General features: G+C 45.5%; 1 protein-coding gene across 1 annotated transcript; it reads right to left on the bottom strand.

The window, feature by feature from the left end:
• Positions 1 to 1,233: 1,233 nt before the first annotated feature.
• LOC310633993 (uncharacterized protein) lies at positions 1,234 to 8,600 on the bottom strand. The gene is made up of 3 exons (XM_083352030.1): positions 8,000 to 8,600; positions 4,581 to 4,707; positions 1,234 to 3,383 (listed from the first exon to the last, which is right to left on the bottom strand). The coding sequence occupies exons 1-3, from the start codon at positions 8,084 to 8,086 to the stop codon at positions 1,564 to 1,566; spliced, it is 2,034 nt and encodes a 677-aa protein (XP_083208156.1). The 5' UTR covers positions 8,087 to 8,600; the 3' UTR covers positions 1,234 to 1,563.
• Between the last annotated feature and the right edge of the window lie 11,060 nt (positions 8,601 to 19,660).

Raw genomic sequence — 19,660 nt, 5'->3', positions numbered from 1 at the left:
CCAGCCGCCCGGTGCGCGCGCACCTCTTCCAACGGGCAGTGGTGCGCGCGCACCTCTCCAAATGGAGAGTGGCACCGCCCATTTGGAGAGGTGCACGCGCACCTCCCCGAATGGGCGGAGGTGCGCGCGCACCTCCCCAAACCTTTGGAGAGGTGCGCGCGTACCTCCGCGCGAATGGGCAGCGGTGCCGCTCTTTCAGGAAGCCCGCCGTGGCCCGTCTGTGAAGCTGCCGAAAGCGGCAGCTTAGCAGACGGGCCGCGGCAGCTTCCGCAAAGAGCGGCGCCCCTGCCCATTCCGAGAGGTGCGTGCGCACCTCTCCGAACGACCGGAGGTGCGCGTGCACCTCCCCAAACCTTTGGGGAGGTGCGCGCGTACCTCCGCGCGAACGGGCAGCGGTGCCGCTCTTTCAGGAAGCCCGCCGCGGCCCGTCTGTGAAGCTGCCGAAAGCGGCAGCTTAGCAGACGGGCCCGCGGCAGCTTCCGCAAAGAGCGGCGCCCCTGCCCATTCCGAGAGGTGCGTGCGCACCTCTCCGAACGACCGGAGGTGCGCGCGCACCTCCCCAAACCTTTGGGGAGGTGCGCGCGTACCTCCGCGCGAACGGGCAGCGGGCCGCTCTTTCAGGAAGCTGCCGCTTTCGGCAGCTTCCTGAAAGAGCGGCGCCGCTGCCCCTTCGCTTTCGGCAGCTTCCTGAAAGAGCGGCGCCGCTGCCCCTTCGCACGGAGGTGCGCGTGCAACTCCGGTCGTTCGGAGAGGTGCGCGCGCACCTCTCGGAATGGGCAGGGGCGCCGCTCTTTGCGGAAGCTGCCGCAGCCCGTTTGCTAAGCTGCCGCTTTCGGCAGCTTCACAGACGGGCCGCGGCGGGCTTCCTGAAAGAGCGGCACCGCTGCCCATTCGCGCGGAGGTACGCGCGCACCTCCGGTCGTTCGGAGAGGTGCGCGCGCACCTCTCGGAATGGGCAGGGGCGCCGCTCTTTGCGGAAGCTGCCACGGCCCGTCTGCAAAGCTGCCGAAAGCGGCAGCTTTGCAGACGGGCCGTCGCCATCGGGCAACCGGGAACCGGTTCCATCTCATTTTTTAAAAAATGGCAGCCGCGTGCGTCCGCGCATGCGCAAAAAACCTTTTTGCGCATGCGCGTGCATGGACACACGCACGCGGCTCCCTCTTTTTTTAATTTGTGATGGAACCGGTTCCCAGTGGCTCTTTTTCTTTTTTAGGTTGCCGACCCCTGCCCTATGCCCATACGTTGACTGGTTGAGTAACTCCTTTCCACGCACAGTATATTTATGATTTCTCACCAGTGTGGATCTTCTTGTGGGAACCCAGATCACTCCTGGTTGGGAAGCTCTTTCTCACACTTCAGGCATTTATATGGTTTCTCTCTGGTATGGATGCTTTTATGGGAAAGAACAATTCTACTATTGTGGAAACCTGATCCACATTTTACACATTTATATGGTTTTTCTCTTGTGTGAAATATTGGAAGTAGATTGGCGTTGTTACTATAGCCTTTTCCACAGTCCGTGCATGCATTTGTATGGTTTCAAAATAGGATCATATGAATTCTCTAGAAATGCAGAAACCCTTTCCAGTCTACAAGCTTACCAGTTTTTCCCCCTGAGTGAATCTTTCTATGTTTATTAAGTGCATTACTTTGTATAAAGCTTTTTCCACACTCAGTGCATTTATGTGGTTTCTCCCCTGTGTGAATCCTCTTGTGACGACTAAGATGACTGCTGCTTCTGAAACTCTTTTCACATTCCATGCATTTATATGGTCTCTCCCCTGTGTGGATTCTTTTATGGGAAGTCAGGGTAGTTGAATTAATGAAGCATTTTTCACACTCAGTGCATTTGTATCGTTTTCCCACTGTGTGGATGCTTTTGTGGGACAAAAGGGAGCTTGAATTAGAGAAGCATTTCCCACATTCGTTGCATTTATATATCTCCCCTGTGTGGATCCACCTGTGTTGACAAACCACACTACTGGTGATTAAACTTTTTCCATGCTCTGTACATTTCTTTGGTTCCTCCTCGGTGTGGAAACTTTTATGGGAAGCCAGAAAACCTGAATCTGTGAAACACTTTCCACAATCCTGGCATTTATATGGTTTCTCACCTGTGTGAATCCTATTATGGGAAATAAGGCTTCTGGCAAAACGGAAACTCTTTTTACATTCCTTGCATTTATATGGTTTTTCTCCTGTATGGATCCTTTTGTGGGAAGTAAGATAACTCAAGTCTCTGAAGCTCTTTCCACACTCCGAGCATTTATATGGTTTTTCCCCACTATGGATCATTTTATGAGAAGTGAGGGAACCCGACATAGTGAAGCATTTTCCACACACCTGGCATTTATATGGTTTCTCCCCTGTGTGGATCCTTATATGGTAAGTAAGGGGTTTTGCAGAACGGAATCTCTTTCCACACTCCATGCACTTATATGGTTTTTCTCCTGTGTGGATCCTGTTATGATCAGTAAGGATCTGAGAATTGTTGAAGCTCTTTCCACACTCCTGGCATTTATATGGTTTCTCCCCAGTGTGGATCCTTTTATGTGAAATAAGATTCCTTTCAGAAGTGAAACTCTTTCCGCACTCCTGACATTTATATGGTTTCTCCCCAGTGTGGGTTCTGTTGTGTACAATGTAATGAATTTTTTGTCTGAAACTCTTTCCACAGTTCTCGCACTGATATGGTTTCTCTCCTGTGTGGATCTTTTTGTGGCGAGTGAGGGATCCTGAACTAGTGAAGCTCTTTCCACACTCCTGGCATTTATACGGTTTCTCTCCAGTGTGGATCAATTTATGCTGAGTGAGGGAACCTGAGAGAGTGAAGCGTTTTCCACAATCTTGGCATTCATATGGTTTCTCACCTGTGTGAATCCTATTGTGGGAAGTTAGGCTTGTGGCAAGATGGAATCTCTTCCCACATTCCTTGCATTCATATGGTTTTTCTCCTGTGTGGATCCTTTTATGGAAAGTAAGATGACTTGAGTCTCTGAAGCTTTTTCCACAATCTGGGCATTTATATGATTCTTCTCCAGCTTGTATTCTGTGACATAAAGTAAGAGGAATGGTTCTTCTGGAGCATTTCATGCTTCTATTTTGTTTTTCCACCGTGTGGCTTCTGGAACAGTCACATAATTCCAACTCATCTCTGAGTAGTTTTCCACACTGTGGACACGCTCTTTTTTCTTGGTGGTCACCTTCAGCCAAGAAGACACTGATATCTGCACAATGAGAAGGAGCGCATTTTTCCAGCCTCCCTTTTAACTGTTTTTCCTCAGAATTTTTGTTTCCAAACATCCTTTCCATAACTTTCTTTTTGACTTTTGGAAAAGGTGCTACTGCCTCTTGGCCAGAATGCTGCATCTGCCATCCATCACCTGTTTGGAACAGGAAGAAAAAAAAAGAAAAATTGGCACTATCTGAATTATGAATGGGATCAAACATCAATCTTGCATTCCTCATTTGAACATTACCAAAAATCCAAGACCATCTCTTCTTCCTTTTAGCTCTTTTTTTTGTGATTTTTCTCCCTGCTTCTGTCACGAGTGTGTTGAAAACATGGGTCTACACTTGTATTGAGTTGATGTAAGATCTCCTATGGGCTTCTCTCTTGCCCTGGATTCTACAAAATGCAAACCTAAATTCTTTGAGGAAAATTATCCTCCTGGATCCCACTTTGGGACACCATCACCTCTGCCGTTAGTTCAGATTCAGTTCCAAGGAAGCAAGAGGGAGTCTTGAACAGAGCCCGTGTTTGCTAATGGACTTGATAAGGGAGAACATGTTGGTTTAATTTTCATCTGAAAAAAGGAAAGTGTCGGGACCTGAGAATTGAGGTCCAGCTTTCTTTTCATGAGGAAGATCTCCCTTGGAAAAAAAAGTGGTTCTCGGTCTGAGTTAGCTTAAGAAAAGGAAGCAAGTGGGAGGAGGAGCCATCTGGGTGGAATGTCCCATGTCTTGAATACCCATCCCATCAGACAGGCCAATTCTCTTATCAGTCACATCCTTGTGATGCTCCTGTGCGATTAATCAGGTTCCCAAATGCCATTGTTACAGATGACATAAAAAGAGGAAGAGAACGTTTAATGTTACCTACAAAGTAGGACAGACATGATTTGGAAACTAGATGAGAGGACCCCTTTTTCTCTTTTTAGTGAGCCGTGGTGGCGCAGTGGTTAGAATGCAGTATATTGCAAGCTACTTCTGCTGATTGACAGCTGCCAGCAGTTCGGCAGTTCGAGTCTCACCAGCTCAAGGCTGATTCAGCCTTCCATTCTTCCGAGGTGGGTAAAATGAGGACCCAGATTGTTGGGGGCAAAACACTGACTCTGTAAACCACTTAGAGAGAGGGCTGTAAAGCACTGGTATATAAAGTGGTATATAAGTCTAAGAGCTCTTGCTATTGCTAGAGAGAGTATAAAGGTTTTAGACCATATGTTAACAAAACAGAAAGTAGAAAGGCAGCGAAGGACACTCTCTTCTACTATTTCCTCTGAGAAAGAAATTAACTGCTTATGTCTGGCTGTAAAACACCTCCCACGGCAGTTTAAGGTCAGAAAAACAGATTCTCTTACTTAAAGAGGCCACGTTCCTTGCATTGTCCAGCATGACTTCACGGTACAGGGTTTTTTGTCCCAAATCCAGCAGGGCCCATTCCTCCACAGAGAAAAACACAGCTACATCTTCAAACGAAATGGAATTCTGAAACAAAAACAGCATGTTGTACAAACTTTTCTTACTAAGGAACAGTTGAATAATCTAAATGGAAAATATATTTTCCTCCAAATGTCGCTATAGGGCATTGGAATGCCCAAACAACTAAGATGTAGGACAGGTTTTTTTTCCCTTTGTGCCATCACTCTGCTGAACACCTAATTCTTATAGTGCTGTCTAATATCTATTTACCCATATTGTATGTCTGTGTCATTATTGTTATCCTTCTTAACTTCCTTACTGCCCCCTCTATTGTTATTATGATGAAAATTATTCCTCTGTTGCTTTGTACACCAAGAGCTTCTGCACCGGAGACAAATTCCTTGTGTGTCACTCTTGGCCAAATAAAGTATTCTATTCCTATTCCTAGTCTTATTCCTTTCTATTCCTACATCTATTCCTACTTTCTATTTCTACTCTCATTCCTATTTAAAGAAACTAATCAAGGAGAGAAGCAACCTAGAACTAAGGAGAAATTTCCTGACAGAATGACTGATCATTGGAACAACCTACCTTGGAGGTCTTCTAGTATAACTGTATATTACTACTATAGTAGTAACTGTGAGAGGGATCTCAGAGTCCTAGTAGACAATCACTTCAATATGAGCCAGCCGTGTGCTGCAGCTGCCAAAAAAGCCAACACAGTGCTAGGCTGCATTAACAGAGGGATAGAATCAAGATCACGTGAAGTACTAATACCACTTTACAATGCCTTGGTAAGGCCACACCTGGAATACTGCATCCAGTTTTGGTCACCACAATGTAAAAAAGATGTCGAGACTCTAGAAAGGGTACAGAGAAGAGCAACCAAGATGATTTGAGGACTCGAGGCTAAAACATATAGGGAACGGTTGCTGGAATTGGGTATGTGTAGTTTAATGAAGAGAAGGGTGAGGGGGGACATGATAGCAGTGTTCCAATATCTCAGGGGCCACCACAAAGAAGAGGGAGTCAAGCTATTCTCCAAAGCACCTGAAAGCAGGACAAGAAGCAACGGATGGAAACTAGTCAAGGAGAGAAGCAACCTAGAACTAAGGAGAAACTTCCTGACAGTTAGAACAATTAACCAGTGGAACAACCTGCCTCCAGAGGTGGTGAATGCTCCAACACTGGAGGTTTTTAAGAAGAGACTGGACAGCCATTTGCCTGAAATGGTATAGGGTTTCCTGCCTGAGCAGGGGGTTGGACTAGATGACCTCCAAGGTCCCTTCCAACTCTGTTGTTGTTATTATTATTATAACTTCCCACTTTCAACTAGGAGAATAACTTCCCTGGAGAAATATAGGCTCCTGATTAAAAACACAACTGGTATAAACTTTCATGGGTTTGGCTAATTCTACAGAAGCAAAACCTCAACTTTCTTCTCTGCCAAGAAAAGGAGGGAAAGATTTCCCTACCTTCCTTGGAAGCCTAAGTGTTGCTATTCTTCCACCAAAGACAATAGATATTCTGGAATATTCCATCGATGACACTCTTATAGGGGGGGGGGGGGAGAAACCAGGAACTATTTGTCATAAAAACACCCTTTCTCTATTCTGGAGCCTCACATTCAGAAAGTCCATTCTTTGCTTATGTGAACTGGAGGTCTGGCAGGCAGGAGTGCCTTGTGGCCGGAGAGCAGCCCATCTGGGCTACTCAAACTGATGAGGTTGTGTGAAAGGGGGAGACAGTGGAAGCCTAGGTATGGGGCTTGTGTTGAGTGGTGCTTCTATCAGTCATGGGAGACCAAGGAAGATCCTGTTGTGACTCAGGGCCAGCCTGTGGGTCCGACAGCCGGGTCCGATGTATCGGAGGACTCAGATGTGGGGGAGGAGGGAAACGAACCGGCTGATGATGATTTGGAGACTTTGCAGAGTCCTCAGCCGGGAACCTCTTCTCAGCTGTGTGAGCCCGAGAGTGCGGAGGATGATGACCCACAGCTGGCCCTGTTCAAGGACGCCCGACGCAGGAGGCAGACGAGCAGGGACAAACAAAGAAAGGCTATGGGACTCCTCGGGAGGAGGCACAGGGAGACCACGCCCTGAGCTCTCTATAAAAGAAGTGTTTGGGGAGGGGCTGGTTGCTGAAAGCAACTTTTCCGTTTGAGAAGTCAAGCTCTTGTATTCTTGTAACAGTGTAATTAAAACTTGGCAGAAGCCTTTTGGTCTTGGACGCTTTCCAGACTCTTCTTTTGATTAGGGGTGCGAGAAGAGGGCTGGTTCAGAACAGATCCAGGGGAGACATGAGAGATGGTGGTCACCAAAGTCCAACTCAGATCTATGGAAATGATAAGGGTAGAGCATGAGCTGAGCAGCTTTGCTCATTCTGGAAGTAATTGGAAAAGAACCCTTTTCTTTTATAGAATAAAGAATGGAATGGAATGAATAAGAATAAGAATAAGAATAGAATAGAATAGAATAGGAATAGGAATAGAATAGGAATAGGAATAGGAATAGAATAGAAATAGTATAGCATGGAATAGGAATAGGAATAGGAATAGGAATAGGATAGCATAGAATAGGATAGCATAGGAATAGGAATAGGAATAGGAATAGGAATAGAATAGAATAGAATAGAATAGAATAGAATAGAATAGAATAGAATAACAGAGGTTGAAGTGACTTTGGAGATCTTCTGTTCCAAAACTGCACCCAAGCAGGAGACTCTACACCATTTCAGACGGAATGACCACCGGTCATTTGCATTCTTTTAGAGAGTCCATGCCACCTGGAGGTTTATCTGTGTCATCAGAGTCACCCGAGTTGTGCAAATGGGTGTGAAGCCTTCTTGGAACTGCTGAAAGGACTGTGTGGTACACTAGAGATAGATGTAGAATCCCACCCCCTCAGTTGAGAGGGCTGTTCAGTTTTAACCCAGATGGTCTCTTTGACCCCTCTTTCAAAACCAGCGGTCCTCTCTGTCCAAAATGAGGGCTTTGCCGTCTTCAAAAGTGTGGCCTTTGTCTTTTAAACGCAGATGGACTGACTGCTGAATCTTGTCCTGATGAGTTTGTTCTTTGTTGTGCCATTTGTTTATGAAGTGGTTGTTTTGTGTCCCCCCCCCCCGCAAGAATGCAAATGACCAGCTGTCTGCAAGAAGTATAAGTCCTTCCATTCCCCACCTTCCAGTCAGAACTTCTTGGATGAGAAGCGAAATGTCTTCGAAGGAAAAACAAGGAAGTCCAGTTGCCTCGTGACAAAGCATCTTTGGGACAACTATGACCTGGATGACTGAGAATCTCCAAAGACACTCGGACAAAATAAATCCAGAAGATTAAACAGCATTAGAAGGATGCCCTTACCTGATAGTCTCTTCTGAGGTGGACTCCCCCAAACAGCAGCTCCGGAGAGGGATCAACCTCCTTTCCCATGGGCCGTTCAGCAGCCATTTAACTCAAAGGTTTCTGGACCTGAAACAGCACCAGAGAAAATTCCCCTGGAAATAATCAGGAAGGACAATGCAGAATCATCTTTACAAGGTGATGTGCAATCTTAAGAGTGACCCCTAGAAGAAGCACTTAAAAATCAACAAAGATGATCAAGGGACTGGAGGCTAGAACTTATAAACAACTGTTGCTGGACTTGGGTATGTCTAGTTTAATGAAGGACGAGGGGGGACACGATAGCAGTCTTCCAATATCTCAGGGGCTGCCCCAAAGAAGAGGGAGTCAAGCTATTCTCCAAAGCACCTGAGAGCAGGACAAGAAGCAACAGATGGAAACTAATCAAGGAGAGGAGCAGCCTAGAACTAAGGAGAAATTTACTCAGAACAATTAATCAGTGGAACAACCTGCCTCCAGAAGCTGTGAATGCTCCAACACTGGAAGTTTTTAAAAAGAGATTGGACAACCATTTGTCTGAAATGGTATAGGCCAGGGTTTCCTGCCTGAGCAGGCAGTTGGATTAGAACAGACATGTCAAACACAAGGCCCGGGGGCCGGATCCGGCCCGCGAAGTCTTTTCACGTGGCCCGCGAAGCCATCCTGGAAACAGTGAGCGAATGGCCCCCACTGCCTTGGCCCTGGCCCAGAGACCCTCCTTCTGCCAGAGACCCTCAGATCTGTCCCACTCCTGCCCAGGCCCCCATAGGCACCCTTGATGCGAACAATGTAGAGCTGGCCATGCCCACCCAGTAGGCCATATGCACTCTAGCCATGCCCACCCAGTAGGCCACGCCCACCCTAGCCATACCCACCCGGCCCCTTGAGGGCAACCGCAATGCTGATGTGGCCCTCAATGAAATTGAGTTTGACACCCCTGGATTAGAAGGTCCCTTCCAGCACTGTTATTCTATTCTAATCGTTGAAGAATTTCCTATGAGTCACAGCCAGGACTCCTCTTTCTGCCTGTTGGGAGTTCATTTATTCTCTCCCTGCTGAGGGGCAAAAAGAAATCCAAAGATTTTCCTTGAGTGAAAAAAATGCAACCTTATTCAAAACTGTAGAATGAGATCAAGAGTCCTGGCCTCCCCTCAGATTCAAATGTGAGTCACCCTATTGAATTTTGAAGGCATTGAAATTCCTGAAGCCCTATCCAGGTGGTCTTTGAACTTGGCCCTTTTATGACTTGTGGACTTCAACTCCCAGAATTCCTCAGCCAGGAATTCTGGGAGTTGAAGTCCACAAATCATACAAGGGCTAAGCTCGAAGATCTCTGCCCTATTCTTTCTGATTTCTTATCTCTGCCTCCCATCCTCTCTGCCCCACTCCCCACCCCATTCTATTGTGGTTTCCTTGTTTTTAAACCTTGCCAACACTTTCCAAACTGCTCGTGTGAATTCCGCAACATTTAAAGGGAATGAATGATTACTGTTCCTATTAATGCTTTTGCTTCCCATGCTAAGAAGAAAAATAGAATAACAGAGCTGGAAGGGACCTTGGAGGTCTTCTAGTATAACTGTATATTACTACTATAGTAGTAACTGTGAGAGGGATCTCAGAGTCCTAGTAGACAATCACTTCAATATGAGCCAGCCGTGTGCTGCAGCTGCCAAAAAAGCCAACACAGTGCTAGGCTGCATTAACAGAGGGATAGAATCAAGATCAAGTGAAGTACTAATACCACTTTACAATGCTTTGGTAAGGCCACACCTGAAATACTGCATCCAGTTTTGGTCACCACAATGTAAAAAAGATGTCGAGACTCTAGAAAGGGTACAGAGAAGAGCAACCAAGATGATTTGAGGACTGGAGGCTAAAACATATAGGGAACGGTTGCTGGAATTGGGTATGTGTAGTTTAATGAAGAGAAGGGTGAGGGGTGACATGATAGCAGTGTTCCAATATCTCAGGGGCCACCACAAAGAAGAGGGAGTCAAGCTATTCTCCAAAGCACCTGAAAGCAGGACAAGAAGCAACGGATAGAAACTAGTCAAGGAGAGAAGCAACCTAGAACTAAGGAGAAACTTCCTGACAGTTAGAACAATTAACCAGTGGAACAACCTGCCTCCAGAGGTGGTGAATGCTCCAACACTGGAGGTTTTTAAGAAGAGACTGGACAGCCATTTGTCTGAAATGGTATAGGGTTTCCTGCCTGAGCAGGGGGTTGGACTAGATGACCTCCAAGATCCCTTCCAACTTATTATTATAACTGGCTGCTCAGGCAGGAAACCCTATGAGATCCCCAACATTTGGGCACCAGGGACCAGTGCCATGGAGAAAGGCATTTCTGTGGACCAGAGCAGGTGTGGTTTTGAATACTGCCTGCATCCCAGCTTTTCTGGTTTGTATGGCCCATGTGCTATCATCCTCCAGACTGGTGCCGGTCTACAGACCGGGCATTGGGGACCCCTGCCCTATACCACTTCAGACCAGGGCTTTTTTTGTCATAGAACGTTTAGAATGGAGTTCCGGCGCCTTTTTTGGATGGAACCTTGTAGGGTAGGCAAAGCGGGTTGTATGATGTGTGTGAGTTCCGGCACCTTTTTCTTTTACAAAAATTGCACTGCTTCAGACAAAAGATCATCCAATCTCTTCTTGAAAACTTCCAGTGTTGGTACGTTCCCAACTTCGGGAGGCAGGTTGTTCCACTAATTAATTCTTATGTCAGGAAATTTCTCCTTAGTTCTAGGTTGCTTCTCTCCTTGATTGCTTCGAGTTCTGCCTTCAGGTGCTTTGGAGAATAGCTTGACTCCCTCTTCTTTGGGGCAGCCCCTGATATCAGAACCCTGCTCTCATCTCACTTCTAGTCCTTCTCTTTATTAAACTAGACATACCAAATTCCAGCAACCGTTCCTGATATGTTATAGCCTCCAGTCCCCCGATCATCTTTGTTTCTCTTCTCGGGGGCTCTTTCTATAGTCTCAAAATTCTAGCCACAACTGGCTGCAGGAAAAAGGAGGAAACACGTAAACACCTTGATTCCAGAGTGCGTTCCCACCCACAAAATACCCCTCCATATTGTATTCCAGAGCACATCACCCACACCCAAACACTCCTCCACTTTGTATTCCAGCTCTCTCTCTCTCACACACACACAGACACACAAATTCCCCTCCGCCTTGTATTCCACAGCGCGCACAAACATACAAGCACACACAGAAAACACCTCTCCACCTTTGTATGCCAGAGGTTTTGTTTTTTCCCCCCTCCAAAAATGCTTCTTCCAAAGTCCTGGCCCTTTTGGAAGCGTCTCATCAAGGGGCAGAGATGAGTCGCAGGGGCTGGTCGGATCCTCGCCTGTGGGGAGCTCCCCTCGCGCCGGCCTTTCGGGGACCGAGCCTCCGATCCCCAAAAGAGAGTCGCGCAGGACGAGGATCGGCGCTCCGCCTTCCCAGGCCAGCCGCGCAGCTGCAGCCGGGCAGATGCACCTCCCTCCCCGGAAGGGATTCCGCCAGGGAACTGAGCGGTTCTCCCGCCTCGGACTCTTCCCGCCCAAATCCGCTCGGCTCCTCCGCGATCCTGAGGGCTCCTTCCTGCCGACCTGGGCAAGCAGGAGGCTCTTGCAAGAGGGCGCCCCCGGGCGCATCCTGCTTCTAATCCTGGGAAGCCAACGGGGGGGATCGTTCGGAGAGGAACCGGGGGAATTAAAAGTCTGAGGGGGTCAAGTTTTGGACTTTGTCCCGAAACTGATCGTCTTACACCACAGCTGAGAATATAATCACTTTCTTAACAGGGGAAAAAAATATCTTGCAAAGAAAACTGATGAAAACCTCTTGCCTCACCTTGCTGTGGCTGACTCTGGTTTGAATCACAAAGATGAATCTTCATCTTAATCTGAATAGAGCTGGAAGGGACCTTGGGAGGTCTTCCAGTCCCACCCCCTTCTCAAGCAGGTGACCCTATACCAGGGTTGGGGAACCTGGGCTCTTTTATGACTCGTGGACTTCAACTCCCAGAATTCCATGCTGTCTCGGGAATTCTGGGAGTTGAAGTCCACGAGTCATAAAAGAGCCAAGGTTGCCTACCCCCTGCCCTATACCCATTTCAGACAAGTGGCTGTCCAGTCTCTTCTTAAACCCCTCCCCTCCCCCAGTGATGGAGCACCCACAACCTCTGCAGGCAAGTTGTTCCACTGGTTAATTGCCCAATTTTGGTCACCATATTACAAAAAAGATGTTGAGAGTTCGGAAAAAGTGCAAAGAAGAGCAACTAAGATGCTTAAAGGCCTGAAGACTAAAACACATGTAGAGCAGTTGCAGGATTTGGGTTTGGCTAGTCTAGAGAAAAGAAGGACTGTGGAGGACACGATAGCAGTATTCCAGTATTTGAGAGCCTGCCACAAAGAGGAGGGGTCAATTTATTTTCCATTACTGGAGTTTTTAAAGAAGACACTGGACAGCCACTTGTCTGAAATGGTATAGAGTCTCCTGTTTGAGCAGGGGGCTGGACTAGAAGATCTCCAAGGTCCCTTCCAAATCTATTCTGATTTTGATTCAGTCCAATCACACCCAACACAGAACGTGGTCTCACGTTTTCACATTCCTAAATAGGAATAGAGAGCCAGTTTGGTATTGTGGTTGACACACCAGGCTAGAAATTGGGGAGATCATAAGTTGTAATCCCTCTTTGGGTACAAAGCCAGCTGGGGAACCTTGGGCCAGTCACTTCCACTCACACCCTGCTTGAGCAAGTAAGGATGTGCATGCGCATGTTGTGGGACATTTCCACGGCTCAATTGCAAAACCCTCATGGTCCATTAGTAGGCTGCAGCCCACAGGTTGGGAATCCCTGACTTAAATGTTAAGTATCAGCAGAAAAGACAGAAACAGCCACAGTCCCCGAAGTTTGGAGATCCGATAAACTATTTGCCTATGCTTATGATTTTTAAAGTTTCATCTTCCTACGGGGTATAAAATGAAGAATTGTGCATAAATCGCTTCTGCACTCGAGACACAGTTTCTCCCCAGTATGCATTCTTCCATAGGAATTCCATAGGTTGCTTTGGTTCTGAATCGCTTCCAACATGTCATGCATGCATATGATTTCCCTTCTATGTGGATCCTTTCATGAGAAAGATACTTTTCACGCCAAAGCTCCATTAAGACTCCCTTCATTTACATGTCTTTTTATGGAAAATAAGTCCCAAAGGTGCTTTTTCAGGAGGCAACTGCACATTCTTGTTTCTCTTTGAAGACATTTCGCTTCTCACCCAAGAAGCTTCCTCAGCTCTGACTGGATGGTGGGGAATCAAAGGATTTATGTTCCTTGCAGACAGCTGGTCATTTGCATTCTTTTAGAGAGTGAGGCCATTTGGAGGTTTATCTGTGTCTTCAGGGTGACCTCAGTGGTGCAAATGGGTCTGGAGTCTTCTTGGCTGCAGGATGTTTTCTGCCCAACACTGTTGAAGACAGGCACAGGGACAGACGAAGGGTGTTCATCCCAAAGTGCACAGCTAAATGTCTTTGAAGAAAAGAAAATGTCTTCAAAGACATTTGTAAAACAATGCAAATGACCAGTTGTCTGCAAGGAATATAAATTCTTCCATTCCCCACCATCCAGTCACAGGTGGAGAAGCTTCTTGAATGAAAAGCGAAACATCTTCAAAGAAAAACAAGAAAGTCCAATTGCCTCCTGAGAAAGCACCTTTGGGGCAACCATGCCCTGGCTGACTGAGAATCTCAGTAGATATGTGGAAAATAAGGTTTCTGGTGCTTCAGAAACACTTTCCACATTCAGTATATATCTATGGTTTCTTCCACCTAATTCAATTTATGGAATAAGCAAACAAGAGGCGCTGAAGCACTTCATAACCTTGAGATATTTATAGTAGTTTCTCCAATGAGCAAATTCTTTTACAAAAAAAATAAGATTTTTTTTTTAAAAAACCCTCTTTCCACACTTGATACATTTAATGGATTCTTTGGTGAATGAATCTTTCTATGAATGTTACATGACTGATTCTAACTAATTACTTTTCTACGTTCAACTCTTTTTTCTGGTTTCTCACCAGTATGTGTCCTCCTATGGTAATTAAAATCACCACTACGACTGTAGCATTTTCCACACTCCATACACTTATATGGTTTCTCTCCTGAATGAATTCTTCTGTGGCTATGAAGGGAACTATTTTGACTAAAGCACTTTCCACACTCCCCACATTGGTATGGCTTTTCACCTGTGTGGGTCCGCTTGTGGGAAGCACGGTCATGGGAAGTCCTAAATCCCCTTCCACACACTACACACTTATAGGGTTTTTCCCCAGTGTGGATTCTTTCATGGGAAACAACTTCTTGAGGATCACTGAAGCTCTTTCCACACACCGTGCATTTGTATGGTTTCTCCCCAGTGTGGATTCTGTAATGTATTATAAAAGTTCTTTTTTGACCGAAGCTTTTTCCACATTCCTTGCATTCGTATGGTTTCTCTCCGGTGTGGGTCCTTTTGTGGGAAACAAGGGCCCCTGAGTCAGTGAAGCATTTGTCACATTCAGTGCACTTATAGGGCTTTTCTCCTGTATGGATTCTTTTATGGGTGTTAAGGTTACTTGTTTGATTGAAGCACTTCCCACATTCAGTGCATTGATATGGTTTCTCTCCAGTGTGGATATTTTTATGGGTAGCTAGGTGGCCGGATTTGCGGAAGCTCTTTCCACACTCCAGGCATTTGTATGGTTTCTCTCCTGTGTGGATCCGTTTGTGGGAATGAAGGCTACCAGAATAAGGAAAGCACTTTCCACATTGAAGGCATTGAAAGGGCTTCTCCCCTGTGTGGATTCTGCGATGGGCAGTAAGGTGTTCTGAGAAACGAAAGCTCTTTCCACACTCCATGCATTGAAATGGTTTTTCCCGGGTGTGGATCCTCTCGTGTGACTGAAGATGAACTTTTTGACTAAAGCTCTTTCCACAGTGCAGGCATTTATAAGGTTTCTCCCCTTTATGCGTCCTATTATGTTTAATTAGTGTATCACGTCTATTGAAGCTTTTTCCACACTCCAAGCATTCATAGGGTTTCTCCCCTGTGTGAATCCTCTTATGGATATTACAGGCACCAGGGGTCTTGAAACGTTTTCCACACTCTATGCATTTATATGGCTTCTCTCCGGTGTGGATCCTCTTATGTGTAATGAAATTGCTATTTCGGGTGAAGCTCTTTCCACACACTGTGCAACGATACGGCTTTTCCCCTGAATGGATCCTATTATGATAAGTGAGGTGACTTGCAAAACGGAAGCTCTTCCCACATTCCAGGCATTTACATGAATCATTCCCAGTGGGGCTTTTTTTCCAGGAATTTGGTTCCTGGCTCTGAATAAGCTTTGTTCCACACTCCCAAAATTGATACTTCTCCTCACTATGGATGATTTCATGGGAAGCTAGAGAGGTGCTGCTTCTGAAGCTCTTTCCACAGGTGATGCATTGATGCTGCATCCTCCCTTTGTGGACCCTCTGACAGGAATTCAGTTGACTTTTCTGACTGATGTTTTCTCCAAATTTCAGGCATTTATATGGATCCTCTGTTTTGACAATGTTTTTATGCGATGCGAAGGAGCGGCTTGTACCGAAATTTTCCGCATGCTCTGTGCATTTGTACAGTTTCTCTCCCTCTTGTATTTTCTGATGAAAAGGAAGGGTCCTTCTGGACCATTCCCCGCTTTCACTTTGTTTCTCTACACAATCACATAATCCTAATTCATCTCTGGGTATTTTTCCTCACCCTGGACATGCTCCTTTTTCTTGGGGATCATCACGGTGCAAGAAAGAGCCTATGTCTGCACATTGGAAACTAGAGTATTTCTTCAGCTCCTCCTTTTCCTCAGGCCTTTCCTTTTCACTCATCTTTTCCGCATCTTCCTTTTTGGCAGTTAGAAAAGGTGTTGCCACTGCTTGGCTAGAATATCTTCACATCACCACCTAGTTTGGGGGGGTGGGGGGAGAAAAAAAGGGATACTTGACACAAACTGTGGTGTGAAAGGAATTAAGTAAGCATCATTTGTTGCATCCCTTATTTGAACATTCCTGAAACTCCCACCACCATCTCTATTTTTCTCTTTGCTCTTTTTGTGATTCTTCTTCCTGCTTTTAGCAGGCCGTGTTCGAAACATGGTACTATGCTTCATATCGACAGTAGTCAATATAAAATCTGCCATAGGCTTCCCTCTTGCCCTCTGTGCTGCAGAATATAAATCCCTAATGCTTTGGGGGAAATCATTTTGAGTCTCAGGATGTGGCCCCATCAACTCTGCTTCTCCTTCAGATTCAGTTCAAAGGATACAAGGAGGGACTCTTGAAAGCTGATTTTGTCCAAAAATTAGATGATGACAGAGAACAGGTTTGCCAAATTTACACCTGAGAAAGGGGAAGCATCCACTGATGTCTCCTGCTTGAGCAGGGGGTTGGAATAGAATTCAGCTCTATTCTGATTGATTGTCCTGACTGAGGTTTTTGCCTCCTCTGCTTGAGGAAATTTTCCCTAAAAATACGGGTTTTCAGTCTGGAGATGTTCATTCTCCTTTAGCTGTCCCAAAGGAAAATTGGGGGTGTGGGGGTGAGTGGGCAGCTTGCTGGCATCCTGCCATCAAAGGCTAGGAGAAGGGAGGACATGGGGGACAAATCAGCAATTAACCTGTGTGTGCACATGATGGGAAACAGGGAGGGGAAATGGAAGTACAAAGAAACTCCAAAGCAGTTTGTACCAGTACTCAAAGCCATAGACCCTGAGAAAGAATGAGGATTGCCCCAAACATCTCAGTGTTCTCAAAACACCTAGGTGGATCCTTATTGGTTGAAGATGGACTGGTCATGGGAGGAGGGCTGGGAGGAGGAAAAACCATTTGAATAATAATAATAACAATAATAATAATAATAATAATAATAATAATAATAACAAAACAACAATAATAATAATAATAAGAAGAATTAGTAGAAGTAGTAGTAGTTGGAAGGGACCTTGGAGGTCATCTAGTCCAACCCCCTGCTCAGGAAGGAAACCCTATACCATTTCAGACAAATGGCTGGCCAGCCTACGGCACATTACCTACGGCAACACCTACGGCCGGCGTCAACTTCCCTCCGTCCAGTGCGCTCCCACAGAGAGGGCCTCCTCAGGGTGCCACCGATCAAAGAATGCCGATTGGTGACCCCCAGGGGGAGAGCGTTCTCTGTGGGCGCGCCAGACCTTTGGAACCGCTTACCGGTTGAGCTCCGGATGGCCCCCGACCTTCGCTCCTTCCGGCACGATCTCAAAACTTTCTTTTTCGAACAAGCTGGCCTGGTCTGATGGGATGGGGCTGGGTTTTTATAAATAGTTTTAATTTTAATATGTATTAATTTTATGGGCATAAGGTTTAATGGCTTTTTAATTTTTGTATTCTATTTTTATTGTGTATTGCCCTGTTCACTGCCCTGAGTCCTTCGGGAGAAGGGCGGTATACAAATTAAATTATTAAATTAAATTAAAATTAAATTCTTAAAAACTTCCAGTGTTGGGGCATTCACCACTTCTGGAGGCAGGTTGTTCCACTGGTTAGTTATTCTAACTGTCAGGAAGTTTCTCGTTAGTTCTAGGTTGCTTCTCTCCTTGACTAGTTTCCATCCGTTGCTTCTTCTCCTGCTTTCAGGTGCTTTGGAGAATAGCTTGAGTCCCTCTTCTTTGTTGCAGCCCCTGAGATACTGGAACACTGCTATCATGTCACCGCTCCTAAACAAGGAGAGAAGCAACCTAGAACTAAGAAATATATTCCTGACAGTTAGAATCAATCAATCAGTGGAACAACTTGCCTCCAGAAATTGCAACTGCTCTAACACTGAAAGCTTTTGAGAAGAGATTGGACAACCATTTGTCTGAAATGGTATAGGGTTTCCTGACTGGATGACCTCCAAGGTCCCTTCCAAATGTGTTGTGTTATTCTGTTGTATTCTGTTCATTTCAGTTCTGTTCTACTCTTAATTCTTATTTGTTCTATTATTCTATTTTCTACTCTTAATTCTTATTCCATTCCATTCCATAAATTTAGTTCTAGTCTGACTCTAGTGTAGCCAACATTTTTTTAGTAAAAGAATCTATCATTTCAATTAAATGGAGTCGAAGTGCTTTCTTTCCTAAGAGATTGGACTGGGGCAGGTCTGACACCAGCAAAATGAAAGCCATTCCTAAGACTACAAAGTGAAACAGACAGGATGAGAAACTGCATGGGAGAACACCTGTCTCCTCCGCCTGGAGAGAGCGTGGAGGGTTTAGCTCATGTTAACAAACCATGTAAAAGTAAAAATGCAGTTAACCATACACAATGAACAGCATTTTATCTTAGAAACAGATCAGGTGCTCACTTCCACCACCCTTTCAGTCCAGAGGAAAGAAAGTCCCTTAAAAACCAATAAAGTCCAGTTGCCTTTTGAAAAAGCACCTTTGGGACAATTATGACCTGCATGACTTGAGAATCTCCATACAGATTTACAGTATCTCTAGTTGTTCCTGCATTTGCAGGTAGGACTAAAAAAAGGGAGAAAATGGGATGGATTAGGATTGGAAGATCCCATCTGCAAAGGACCTGGCCAATCAGACAAATAACTTAGCTAGAAGTTACATCCTTGTGATAAACCCAGTGGGTTCTGTGCAGCTCTTAAGTGCCCTCACTATAGATGAAAAAAACAACAAAATTAAAGCAGCTTCTAAAGAGCTCTCTACAAAGTGGGACAGGCAGGATTAGAAACTGGCTAGGATGGATTACTGCCTTGTCGTGGCGAAGGGGCTTGCGTAATTCAATGAAGCTATGAGCTATGCTGTGCAGGGCCACCCAAGACGGAAAGGTCATAGCAGAGTTCTGACAAAATTTGATCCACTGGAGAAGGAAATGGCAACCCACTCCAGTATCTTTGCCATGAAAACCCTATGGACAGTACCAAAACAACATCCTGCAAAAACTACGCGGAACAACTTGGGGAGCTTCAGCTCCAACTCTTCGATGCACAGCCCTTGGGCTTTGCTACTCTGTAGCGGAATACTGCGCACCTGTATGGATAAACAGCTCACATACAAGACTTGTTGATGCGATGAGATTAATTACTGGGTGCATAAAATCTACACCTATTCACTGGATACCAGTTCTTAGCCACATAGCTCCCCCGCACTTACGACAAGAAGCTCTCATTCGGAAGTATAGTAAGATCCTGCTAAAATCCTCTCTACCCATTCATGCCTATACCTCTGATCTCTTAAGATGTCGATTAAAGTCAAGAAATCCATCACTCCTCACAGTGCTTAAGCTGCTGGCCGAACATCAGAGCACTATACAAAAGTGGATGGAAGCACGGAGTAGCTATACCTCCCAAGATATTTCTGAGCATATTAATCCTAATAGCATACCTCCAGGATTTAATCTACCCCGACACATATGGGTGACATACAATAGAATTAGAAAGACTCATGGGGTGTGTGCCGATTCTCTGTATAAATGGGGAAACACACCTTCAGCACAATGTGATTTAAGGAGTTAGATCTGATAGACAGAGTGCCTGAAGAACTATGGACAGAGGTTCACAACATTGTACAAAAGGTAGCAACCAAAACCATTCCAAAGAAAAAGAA

Source organism: Vipera ursinii (assembly GCF_947247035.1).
Source record: "Vipera ursinii genome assembly, chromosome: 2".
Lineage (NCBI taxonomy): Eukaryota > Metazoa > Chordata > Lepidosauria > Squamata > Viperidae > Vipera > Vipera ursinii.
The sequence above is the reverse complement of the archived record's forward strand: the minus strand, read 5'-3'. Positions and strand labels throughout refer to the sequence as shown.

Coding starts and splice junctions, on each gene's coding strand:
- LOC310633993 (XM_083352030.1), bottom strand. CDS start 8,086: ATGGCTGCTGAACGGCCCATGGGAAAGGAGGTTGATCCCTCTCCGGAG. Junction 4,708..7,999: donor ACCTCAGAAGAGACTATCAG/GTAAGGGCATCC, acceptor TTTTTGTTTCAG/AATTCCATTTCGTTTGAAGA. Junction 3,384..4,580: donor AAGGAACGTGGCCTCTTTAA/GTAAGAGAATCT, acceptor TGTTCCAAACAG/GTGATGGATGGCAGATGCAG.